This window comes from Salmo salar, chromosome ssa10 (assembly GCF_905237065.1).
Source record: "Salmo salar chromosome ssa10, Ssal_v3.1, whole genome shotgun sequence".
Lineage (NCBI taxonomy): Eukaryota > Metazoa > Chordata > Actinopteri > Salmoniformes > Salmonidae > Salmo > Salmo salar.
In genome coordinates, this window is record NC_059451.1 from 41,343,765 (window position 1) to 41,354,827 (window position 11,063).

At 42.0% G+C, this 11,063-nt stretch overlaps 1 protein-coding gene across 3 annotated transcripts in view; it reads left to right on the forward strand.

Annotated features, from left to right (window-relative positions):
* cyldl (cylindromatosis (turban tumor syndrome), like) overlaps nucleotides 1–8,026 on the forward strand; it is a 14,784-nt gene extending 6,758 nt beyond the window's left edge. For all 3 annotated transcript variants that reach the window (XM_014123304.2, XM_014123305.2, XM_014123306.2), the window contains exons 11-16: nucleotides 797–929; nucleotides 1,145–1,253; nucleotides 1,371–1,489; nucleotides 1,696–1,909; nucleotides 2,450–2,653; nucleotides 6,877–8,026. In XM_014123304.2, coding sequence (XP_013978779.1) covers nucleotides 797–929; nucleotides 1,145–1,253; nucleotides 1,371–1,489; nucleotides 1,696–1,909; nucleotides 2,450–2,634 — 760 coding nt within the window. In that variant the 3' untranslated portion in view covers nucleotides 2,635–2,653; nucleotides 6,877–8,026. The remainder of the gene's footprint in view (nucleotides 1–796; nucleotides 930–1,144; nucleotides 1,254–1,370; nucleotides 1,490–1,695; nucleotides 1,910–2,449; nucleotides 2,654–6,876) is intronic.
* Nucleotides 8,027–11,063: the final 3,037 nt, after the last annotated feature.

Consider the following 11,063-nt stretch of genomic DNA (forward strand, 5'->3'; position numbering starts at 1 on the left):
TACCAGGTTATAAAGAAATCTAAACGACTTTACCTGGTTATAAAGAAATCTAAACGACTTGACCTGGTAATAAAGAAATCTAAACGACTTGACCTGGTAATAAAGAAATCTAAAAGACTTGACCAGGTTATAAAGAAATCTAAACGACTTGACCTGGTTATAAAGAAATCTAAACGACTTTACCTGGTAATAAAGAAATCTAAACGACTTTACCTGGTAATAAAGAAATCTAAAAGACTTTACCAGGTTATAAAGAAATCTAAATGACTTGACCTGGTTATAAAGAAATCTAAAAGACTTGACCTGGTAATAAAGACATCTAAAAGACTTGACCAGGTTATAAAGACATCTAAAAGACTTGACCAGGTTATAAAGAAATCTAAAAGACTTGACCAGGTTATAAAGAAATCTAAACGACTTGACCTGGTTATAAAGAAATCTAAACGACTTTACCTGGTTATAAAGAAATCTAAAAGACTTTACCTGGTTATAAAGAAATCTAAACGACTTGACCTGGTTATAAAGAAATCTAAAAGACTTGACCTGGTTATAAAGAAATCTAAAAGACTTGACCAGGTTATAAAGAAATCTAAACGACTTGACCTGGTTATAAAGAAATCTAAACGACTTGACCTGGTTATAAAGACATCTAAACGACTTGACCTGGTAATAAAGAAATCTAAACGACTTGACCTGGTTATAAAGAAATCTAAACGACTTGACCTGGTTATAAAGACATCTAAACGACTTGACCTGGTTATAAAGACATCTAAAAGACTTGACCTGTTGTCTCCAGGTCCGCTGGGGGAAAGGTCCAGGACAGTTACTGTTATCAAATCTTCCTGGATAACAACCACAGCCTGGTTCTGCCTACTGTCCAACACCTGCTGGAACACTCCTTCCACAGCGCAGGACTCAAACTGGCAGAGGTAGGGGTGTGTGTGTGGGTGCACAGTACTCGCTCACTATGCTCGTTCTCATTTATCTGACATTCCTGTAGATGGCACTGTTTGATAAGTCTTCTGCTACAACTGAACTAATGTGTGTTTATGACTACTAGACTCTATACAACTGTCTCCAGATTGGTAGTCTACTGTAGTCAGTAGTTGTGTAGTGACTGTATGTCTCTTCCTCTCCTCTCTAGGTGCCGTCTTGTCTGATTCTCCAGATGCCTCGCTTTGGGAAGAAGTTCAAGATGTTTCAGAAGATCATCCCTTCACTGGAGCTAGACATTACTGACCTTCTCTCTGAAGGTAGTTCACACACACACACACACACACACACCACACACCACACACACACACACACACACACACAAGGATACACCATGTATCTGTGCAGAGATGTAATGTAACGTGGTGTGTGTTCAGGTCCCCAGCAGTGTGTGTTGTGTGGTCAGCTGGCATATGAGGAGTGTGTGGACTGCTTCAGAGACCCAGTCTTCAGCAGGACAGGATTTAAAGTGTTCTGCAGGACCTGCTCCTCTCAGGTAGGGCGTAAGGACAGACTGACACACTCCACTCTGTGTGTGTGTGTACCTGTCATAGTGTTGTGTGTCATTATACGTGTATGAGATCATACTACATTGCAGTCGGAGTACATAGAATCATTGATCTACAAATCACTTTGTATCCCAAATAATTACTCTATATTTGATTAGGATTAGTGATTCTGCTCCTCTGTCTCCTTCTCCAGGTGCACTCTCACCCCGAGCGGCTGTCCCACAGCCCCTCCACCCTGCAGCTCCCTGAGGGGTACCCCGCCCCCACTACCCTCCGAGCCCCATCCAGAGAGAGACTGGAGCTGTTTGCAGTGCTGTGCATAGAGACCAGTCACTATGTCTCCTTCATCAAACACGGCCCAAACAGCACAGACTGGATCTTCTTTGACAGCATGGCTGACAGACATGGTGAGGTTGTGTGGAATATGCTGTAAACCGTCCTTGTTTCCTCCAATCCTTTCAAAACTCATTGGAGGTCAGAAGGAAGCACCTTGGATCCGTTCCTCCAATACGCATTGAGAGGAATAGAGGAAACAAGGATGGCGGAAGCAAGGATTTGACGGCTAGTAAGGTTTTCAGACACCAACAGTGGGTTTCTATTTTCTCTGTCTCATTCTCTGTCTCATTCTCTGTCTCATTCCATCTGTCTTTGTCTCATTCTCTGTCTCTGTCTCATTCTTTGTCTTATTCTCTGTCTCATTCTTTCTCGTTCTCTCTCTCTCTCTGTCTCATTCTCTGTCTCATTCTGTCTCATTCTCTGTCTCATTCCATCTCTGTATTTGTCTCATTCTCTGTCTCATTCTCTGTCTCTGTCTCATTCTTTGTCTTATTCTCTGTCTCATTCTTTCTCGTTCTCTCTCTCTCTGTCTCATTCTCTCTCTGTCTCATTCTTACTCTCATTCTCTGTCTTTCTTTCTCTTTCTTTCTCTCTTTCTGTGTGTGTTTCAGGAGAGAGGGATGGCTTCAACATTCCCCAGGTGCAGGCATGTCCAGAGGTTGGCTTGTACCTGGTCATGTCACCCGCCGAGCTGGCCAACCAGGTGCCTCGGGACATGAAGGGCGTGGCTAAGCGTCTGTTCTGTGATGCCTACATGTACCTGTACCAGAGTACCAGCATGAGCCTCTACCGCTGACAGAAGCGGGACCACATGGGTAATTCCAAACCTAAAATTTGAGAGTTGTACAAGTATTGTACTACTTGTCTGTAAGTAAAAATGGATGGGACCTCTGTTCAATGCTTATACTGTCCAAATGGCCCAAATGTTATAGTACCTTATGATATACTGTGTGTGTGTGTGTGTGTGTGTGTGTGTGTGTGTGTGTGTGTGTGTGTGTGTGTGTGTGTGTGTGTGTGTGTGTGTGTGTGTGTGTGTGTTTGGACAAACCTACTCATTCAAGGGTTTTTATTTTTTATGTTCTACATTGTAGAATAATAGTGAAGACATCAATACAATAAAATAACACATGGAATCATGTAGTAACCAAAAAAGTGTTAAACAAATCAAAATATATTTGAGATTCTTAAAAGTAGCCACCCTTTGCCTTGATGAAAGCATTCACCTGGAATGCTTTTCCAACAGTCTTGAAGGAGTTCCCTGCTTTTCCTTCACTCTGCGGTCCAACTCATCCCAAACCATCTCAATAGGGTTGAGGTCGGGTGATTGTAGAGGCCAGGTCATCTGATGCAGCACTCCATCACACTACTTCTTGGTCAAAACGTCCTTACACAGCCTGGAGGTGTGTTGGGTTATTGTCCCGTTGAAAAACAATTGATAGTCCCACTGAGCGCAAACCAGATGGGATGGCGTATCGCTGCAGAATGCTGTGGTAGCCATGCTGGTTAAGTGTGCCTTGAATTCTAAATAAATCACTGACAGTGTCACCAGCAAAGCACCCCCACACCATCATCATACCACCTCCTCCATGCTTCACGGTGGGAACCACACATGCGGAGATCATCCGTTCACCTACTCTGCGTCTCACAATGACACGGCGGTTGGAACCAAAAATCTCAAATTTGGACTCATCAGACCAAAGGACAGATTTCCACTGGTCTAATGTCCATTGCTCATGTTTCTTGGCCCAAGCAAGCCTCTTCTTATTATTGGTGTCCTTTAGTAGTGGTTTCTTCGCAGCAATTCGACCATGAAGGCCTGATTCACACAGTCTCCTCTGAACAGTTGATGTTGAGATGTGTCTATTACTTGAACTCTGAAGCATTTATTTGGGCTGCAATCTGAGGTGTTGTTAACTCTAATGAACTTATCCTCTGCAGCAGAGGTAACTCTGGGTCTTCCTTTCCTGTGGCGGTCCTCATGAGAGCCAGTTTCATCATAGCGCTTGATGGTTTTTACGACTGCACTTGAAGAAACTTTCAAAGTTCTTAAATGTCCGTGTTGACTGACCTTCATGTCTTAAAGTAATGATAGCCTGTTGTTTCTCTTTGCTTATTTGAGCTGTTCTTGCCATAATATGGACTTGGTCTTTTACCAAATAGGGCTGTCTTCTGTATACCACCCCTACCTTGTCACAACACAACTGATTGGCTCAAATGCATTAAGAATTCCACAATTTAAATTTTAACAAGGCACACCTGTTAATTGAAATGCATTCCAGGTGACTACCTCATAAAGCTGGTTGAAAGAATGCCAAGAGTGTGCAAAGCGGTCATCGAGGCAAAGGGTGGCTACTTTGAAGAATCTAAAATATATTTTGATTTGTTTCACACTTTTTTTGGTTACTACATGATTCCATATGTGTTATTTCATAGTTTTGATGTCTTCACTATTATTCTACAATGTAGAAAATTGTAAAAAATAAAGAATAACCCTTGAATGAGTAGGTGTGTCCAAACTGGTACTGTACATATAAAAAAAATGGAAACGTATGACTTCCAGAGGCCTTCTAAAAGCCAAAGATATGTTCACTTTATGTAAGAAGTCTTGGGGTGAATTAGTGCCCTTTCTCCTCTTATAAATGCATCCAAATAATCAGAAAATATATAATGATTTGTACTTTCTGATAAAGCGCCTTATCAAAGTCAAGAATTCCAACTTTTTTCAAATAAATGTGTACCTCACCTCTCTGTACTTTTGTTATACTGTACAATATCATGGGGATCCAGGGTTAATGGGTAGGACTACTGATCAGATAGGGAAAGGGGGGTTGCAGCTGGTCAGTTAGATGACTTTTGACCTCTCTGCGTTTGTTTTTATTTGCACTGGGTGACTTGTTTTGGATGTAGAACGTTTGACTTTATTATTTTTTTGACGTTACTATTCCAGGGGAGGTTATGCTGTTTATACAATCATTTGGATAATTGTAAATGTAATACTTGGAAGTTGGAATGTATAGGAATCTATCTTAATATTTACCGCTGACTGTCTTTAAGATAGGTTAGATCCTTTTGTAGAACTTGACAACGTGATTATTTGCACTTTACTGACTTTATTTGTTGTTTTACTATAATTTTTTGAACTATGCCTTCGTATTGGTAGCTATGCGTAACTTATAATTTTTTCCCTGAGGTTTTTTGATTATTGTAATATTTACAAAAAAGGCTAAAAGAAATGAGAATAAATTTGAATATTTGCATGTGTATGCTATGAAATGCTACACTATATGCAAGTGTGTTAGTGCAAGTATGTACTTACATATGTACAGTGCCTTGCGAAAGTATTCGGCCCCCTTGAACTTTTCAACCTTTTGCCACATTTCAGGCTTCAAACATAAAGATATAAAACTGTAATTTTTTTGTGAAGAATCAACAACAAGTGGGACACAATTATGAAGTGGAACGAAATTTATTGGATATTTCAAACTTTTTTAACGAATAAAAAACTGAAAAATTGGCCGTGCAACATTATTCAGCCCCTTTACTTTCAGTGCAGCAAACTCTCTCCAGAAGTTCAGTGAGGATCTCTGAATGATCCAATGTTGACCTAAATGACTAATGATGAAAAATAGAATCCACCTGTGTGTAATCAAGTCTCCGTATAAATGCACCTGCTCTGTGATAGTCTCAGAGGTCTGTTTAAAGCGCAGAGAGCATCATGAAGAACAAGGAACACACCAGGCAGGTCCGAGATACTGTTGTGGAGAAGTTTAAAGCCGGATTTGGATACAAAAAGATTTCCCAAGCTTTAAACATCCCAAGGAGCACTGTGCAAGCGATAATATTGAAATGGAAGGAGTATCAGACCACTGCAAATCTACGAAGACCCGGCCGTCCCTCTAAACTTTCAGCTCATACAAGGAGAAGACTGATCAGAGATGCAGCCAAGAGGCCCATGATCACTCTGGATGAACTGCAGAGATCTACAGCTGAGGTGGGAGACTCTGTCCATAGGACAACAATCAGTCGTATACTGCACAAATCTGGCCTTTATGGAAGAGTGGCAAGAAGAAAGCCATTTCTTAAAGATATCCATAAAAAGTGTTGTTTAAAGTTTGCCACTAGCCACCTGGGAGACACACCAAACATGTGGAAGAAGGTGCTCTGGTCAGATGAAACCAAAAACGAACTTTTTGGCAACAATGCAAAACGTTATGTTTGGCGTAAAATGCAACACAGCTCATCACCCTGAACGCACCATCCCCACTGTCAAACATAGTGGTGGCAGCATCATGGTTTGGGCCTGCTTTTCTTCAGCAGGGGCAGGGAAGATGGTTAAAATTGATGGGAAGATGGATGGAGCCAAATACAGGACCATTCTGGAAGAAAACCTGATGGAGTCTGCAAAAGACCTGGGACGGAGATTTGTCTTCCAACAAGACAATGATCCAAAACATAAAGCAAAATCTACAATGGAATGGTTCACAAATAAACATATCCAGGTGTTAGAATGGCCAAGTCAAAGTCCAGACCTGAATCCAATCGAGAATCTGTGGAAAGAACTGAAAACTGCTGTTCACAAACGCTCTCCATCCAACCTCACTGAGCTCAAGCTGTTTTGCAAGGAGGAATGGGCAAAAATTTCAGTCTCTCGATGTGCAAAACTGATAGAGACATACCCCAAGCGACTTACAGCTGTAATCGCAGCAAAAGGTGGCTCTACAAAGTATGAACTTAAGGGGGCTGAATAATTTTGCACGCCCAATTTTTCAGTTTTTTTATTTGTTAAAAAAGTTTGAAATATCCAACAAATTTCGTTCCACTTCATGATTGTGTCCCACTTGTTGTTGATTCTTCACAAAACATTACAGTTTTATATCTTTATGTTTGAAGCCTGAAATGTGGCAAAAGGTAGAAAAGTTCAAGGGGTCCGAATACTTTCGCAAGGCACTGTATGTTTCTAGGTCACTGTCCCTTTCACTATCTGAATGAGCACAGAATTATTCTCTCATCCCTTTTCTCTTTTCCATCTTCCACTTAGCATCGGGCAGAAAAGGGCGCGCCTCAAAGCTGAATAAATCAACGGTGATAACATCTTCTCACCACTTCATATTCCTAATGTGATCAGAGGGAGATGAGAGAGGGTCAGAGAGAGAATCGCATAGAGGTAGAGGCTGGGGGCTGGGGGCATTGCTTTTTCTTTAGGAAGTGGGTTAACTAAGGAGAGAATTTGGTCTCATAAACATTAACACAGGAGCAGCATACTATTTAGCCTCGATCTATATGAAATAATAAACATGTTTGTTACATCTCTGTGCTCAAAAGTTTATTCTGAGGTGAGCCTCTGGCGTACGACTGGGCTACATCCCAAATGGCTCCCTGTTTCGTATATAGTGCACTACTTTTGACCAGAGCACTACATACTGTAGGGAATGGGGTGTGATTTGGGATACATCTGGGCTTACACAAGGCAGGTATTGATGTACAGAAAATCACATCTCTGTGACATTTATAGAGCCAATTTATATGAAATTGCCAATTTTCTAACTTCCCCCTTTTCTACTCTGTCTGTGAGGTCATTGTGGTGCAAACTGAAAGAAATTAAACCTTTTTTTTCAAAAATTTTGTAACTCTTCTGACTGCACAGGCTTCTTCTATTTACTTACTATTTCCTTGTGTTCTCTCTCTTTTCCTATCTCGTTAAACTTTGATAGACGTGTCTATTAGTTGGCAGCATTTATCTTCGTAGGGCACATGCCAACTCTCCCCCACCCCCTCACCTTCAGAACAAACAGAACAGCATTTGGACTGCACTCAAATCCTCAATTCCTGACCTGAAAATTGTTTTCTGTGCCCAGTTCAGACATATCACAAGATGGGTCCTGGTGGTGTAAAGTACTACTTATGTAGTTTTTTACTTGACTATTTATATTTTTGACAACTTTTACTTTTACTCCACTACATTCCTAAAGAAAATAATGTTCTTTCTACTCAAAAGTATTCGTTACATTTTGAATGCTTAGCAGGACAGGAAAATGGTCTAATTCACGCACTTAAAGAGAAAATCCCTGATCATCCCTACTGCTTCTGATCTTGCGGACTCACTCAACACAAATGCTTTGTTTGTAAATTGTGTCTGAATGTTGGAGTGTGCCCCTGGCTGTCCATAAATTAAAACAACAAGAAAGTCATGCCGTCTGGTTTGCTTACTATAAGGAACTTTAAATGATTACTACTTTTACTTTTGATACTTAAGAATAGTTTAGCAATTACATTTACTTTTGCTATTTAAGTATATTTAAAACCAAATCATTTCTGACTTTTACTCAAGTAGGATTTTACTGGGTGACTTTTCACTTTTATATGAGTCATTTTCTATTAAGGTATCTTTACTTTTACTCAAGTATGACAATTGGGTACTTTTTATACCACTGGATGTGGCTGACCCTGAGCAAGTAGTTAGTACAGTAGGTCTCCATAGCTCATATGAACCCTCTGATGCTATTGAGTTCTGACAGGTAAGGCCTTTCAGCTTTCATACAGTTTCTCTAGCTTGGTCCCAGATCTGTTTGTGGTATCGCCAACTTTTTTTCCCTCATTGACACATCAAACATAAATCAAATCAAATTTTATTTGTCACATACACATCGTTAGCAGATGTTAATGCGAGTGTAGTGAAATGCTTGTGCTTCTAGTTCCGACCATGCAGTAATATCTAACAAGTAATCTAACAATTCCACAACTACCTTTTACACACAAGTGTAAAGGAATGAATAAGAATAGGTACATATAAATATATGGATGAGCAATGGCCGAACGGCATAGGCAAGATGCAGTAGATGGTATAGAGTACAGTATATACATATGAGATGAGTAATGTAGGGTATGTAAACATTATATAAAGTGGCATTGTTTAAAGTGACTAGTGATACATTTATTACATCCAAGTTTTATTATTAAAGTGGCTAGGGATGAGTCAGTATGTTGGCAGCAGCCACACGGTGTTAGTGATGGCTGTTTAACAGTCTGATGGCCTTGAGATCGAGGCCTTCAGGGGTCTCTCGGTCCCCGCTTTGATGTACCTGTACTGACCTCGCCTTTAGGATGATAGCGGGGTGAACAGGCATTGGCTCGGGTGGTTGTTGTCCTTGATTATCTTTTTGGTCTTCCTGTGACATCGGGTGGTGTAGGTGACCTGGAGGGCAGGTAGTTTCCCCCGGTGATGCGTTGTGCAAACCTCACTACCCTCTGGAGAGCCTTACGGTTATGGGCGGAGAAGTTGCCGTACCAGGCGGTGATACAGCCCGACAGGATGCTCTCAATTGTGCATCTGTAAAAGTAGGTGAGTGTTTTTGGTGACAAGCCGAATTTCTTCAGCCTCCTGAGGTTGAAGAGGTGCTGTTTCTCCTTCTTCACCATGCTGTCTGTGTGGGTGGACCATTTCAGTTTGTCCGTGATGTGTACGCCGAGGAACTTAAAACTTTCCACCTTCTCCACTACTGTCCCATTGATGTGGATGGGGGGTGCTCCCTCTGCTGTTTCCTGAAGTCCACGATCATCTCCTTTGTTTTGCTGACGTTGAGTGTGAGGTTATTTTCCTGAATACCACACTCCGAGGACCCTCACCTCCTCCCTGTAGGCCATCTTGTCGTTGTTGGTAATCAAGCCTACCACTGTAGTGCCCTCTGCAAACTCGATGATTGAGTTGGAGGCGTGCATGGCCACGCAGTCATGGGTGAACAGGGAGTACAGGAGAGGGCTGAGAACGCACCCTTGTGGGGCCCCAGTGTTGAGGATCAGCGGGGTGGAGATGTTGTTTCCTACCCTCACCACCTGGGGGCGGCCCGTCAGGAAGTCCAGGACTCAGTTGCACCGGGCGGGGTCAAGACCCAGGGTCTCGAGCTTAATGACAAGTTTGGAGGGTACTATGGTGTTAAATGCTGAGCTGTAGTCGATGAACAGCATTCTTACAAAGTTATTCTTCTTGTCCAGATGGGATAGTGCAGTGTGATTGTGATTGTGTCGTCTATGGAGCTATTGGGGCGGTAAGCAAATTGGAGTGGGTCTAAGGTGTCAGGTAGGGTGGAGGTGATATTGTCCTTGACTAGTCTCTCAAAGCACTTCATGATGACGGAAGTGAGTGCTACGGGGCGACAGTCATTTAGCTCAGTTACCTTAGCTTTCTTGGGAACAGGAACAATGGTGGCACTCTTGAAACATGTGGGAACAGCAGACTGGGATAAGGATTGATTGAATACGACATCGGTGTCCACGACGGGGCTCATTTTCTTTTTGTAGTCTGTTATTGACTGTAGACCCTGCCACATACCTCTCGTGTCTGTGCCGTTGCATTGCGACTCTACTTTGTCTCTATACTGACGCTTAGCTTGTTTGATTGCCTTGCGGAGGGAATAGCTTCACTGTTTGTATTTGGTCATGTTTCCGGTCGCCTTGCCCTGATTAAAAGCAGTGGTTCGCGCTTTCAGTTATGCGTGAATGCTGCCATCAATCCACGGTTTCTTGTTGGGGAAGGTTTTAATAGTCGCTGTGGGTACAATATCACCGATGCACTTGCTAATAAACTCACTCACTGAATCAGCGTATTCTTCAATGTTATTGTCCGATGCTATGCGGAACATATCCCAGTCCACGTGATCGAAGCAATCTTGAAGCGTGGAATCAGATTGGTCAGACCAGCGTTGAACAGACCTGAGCACGGGCGTTTCCTGTTTTAGTTTCTGTCTATAGGCTGGGAGCAACAAAATGGAGTCATGGTCAGATTTTCCGAAAGGAGGGCGAGGGAGGGCTTTGTATGCATTGCAGAAGTTAGAATAACAATGATCCAGGGTTTTGCCAGCCCGGGTCGCGCATTCGATATGCTGATCAAATTTAGGGAGCCTTGTTTTCAGATTAGCCTTGTTATAATCCCCAGCTACAATAAATGCAGTCTCAGGATATGTGGTTTACAGTTTACATAGAGTCCAATGAAGTTCTTTCAGGGCCGTCGATGTGTCTGCTTTCGGGGGGGATATACACGACTGTGATTATAATCGAAGAGAATTCTCTTGGTAGGTAATGCGGTCGGCATTTGATTGTTAGGAATTCTAGGTCAGGTGAACAAAAGGACTTGAGTTCCTGTATGTTGTTATGATCACACCACGTCTCGTTAATCATAAGGCATACACCCCTGCCCTTTTCTTACCAGAGAGATGTTTGTTTCCGTCAGCG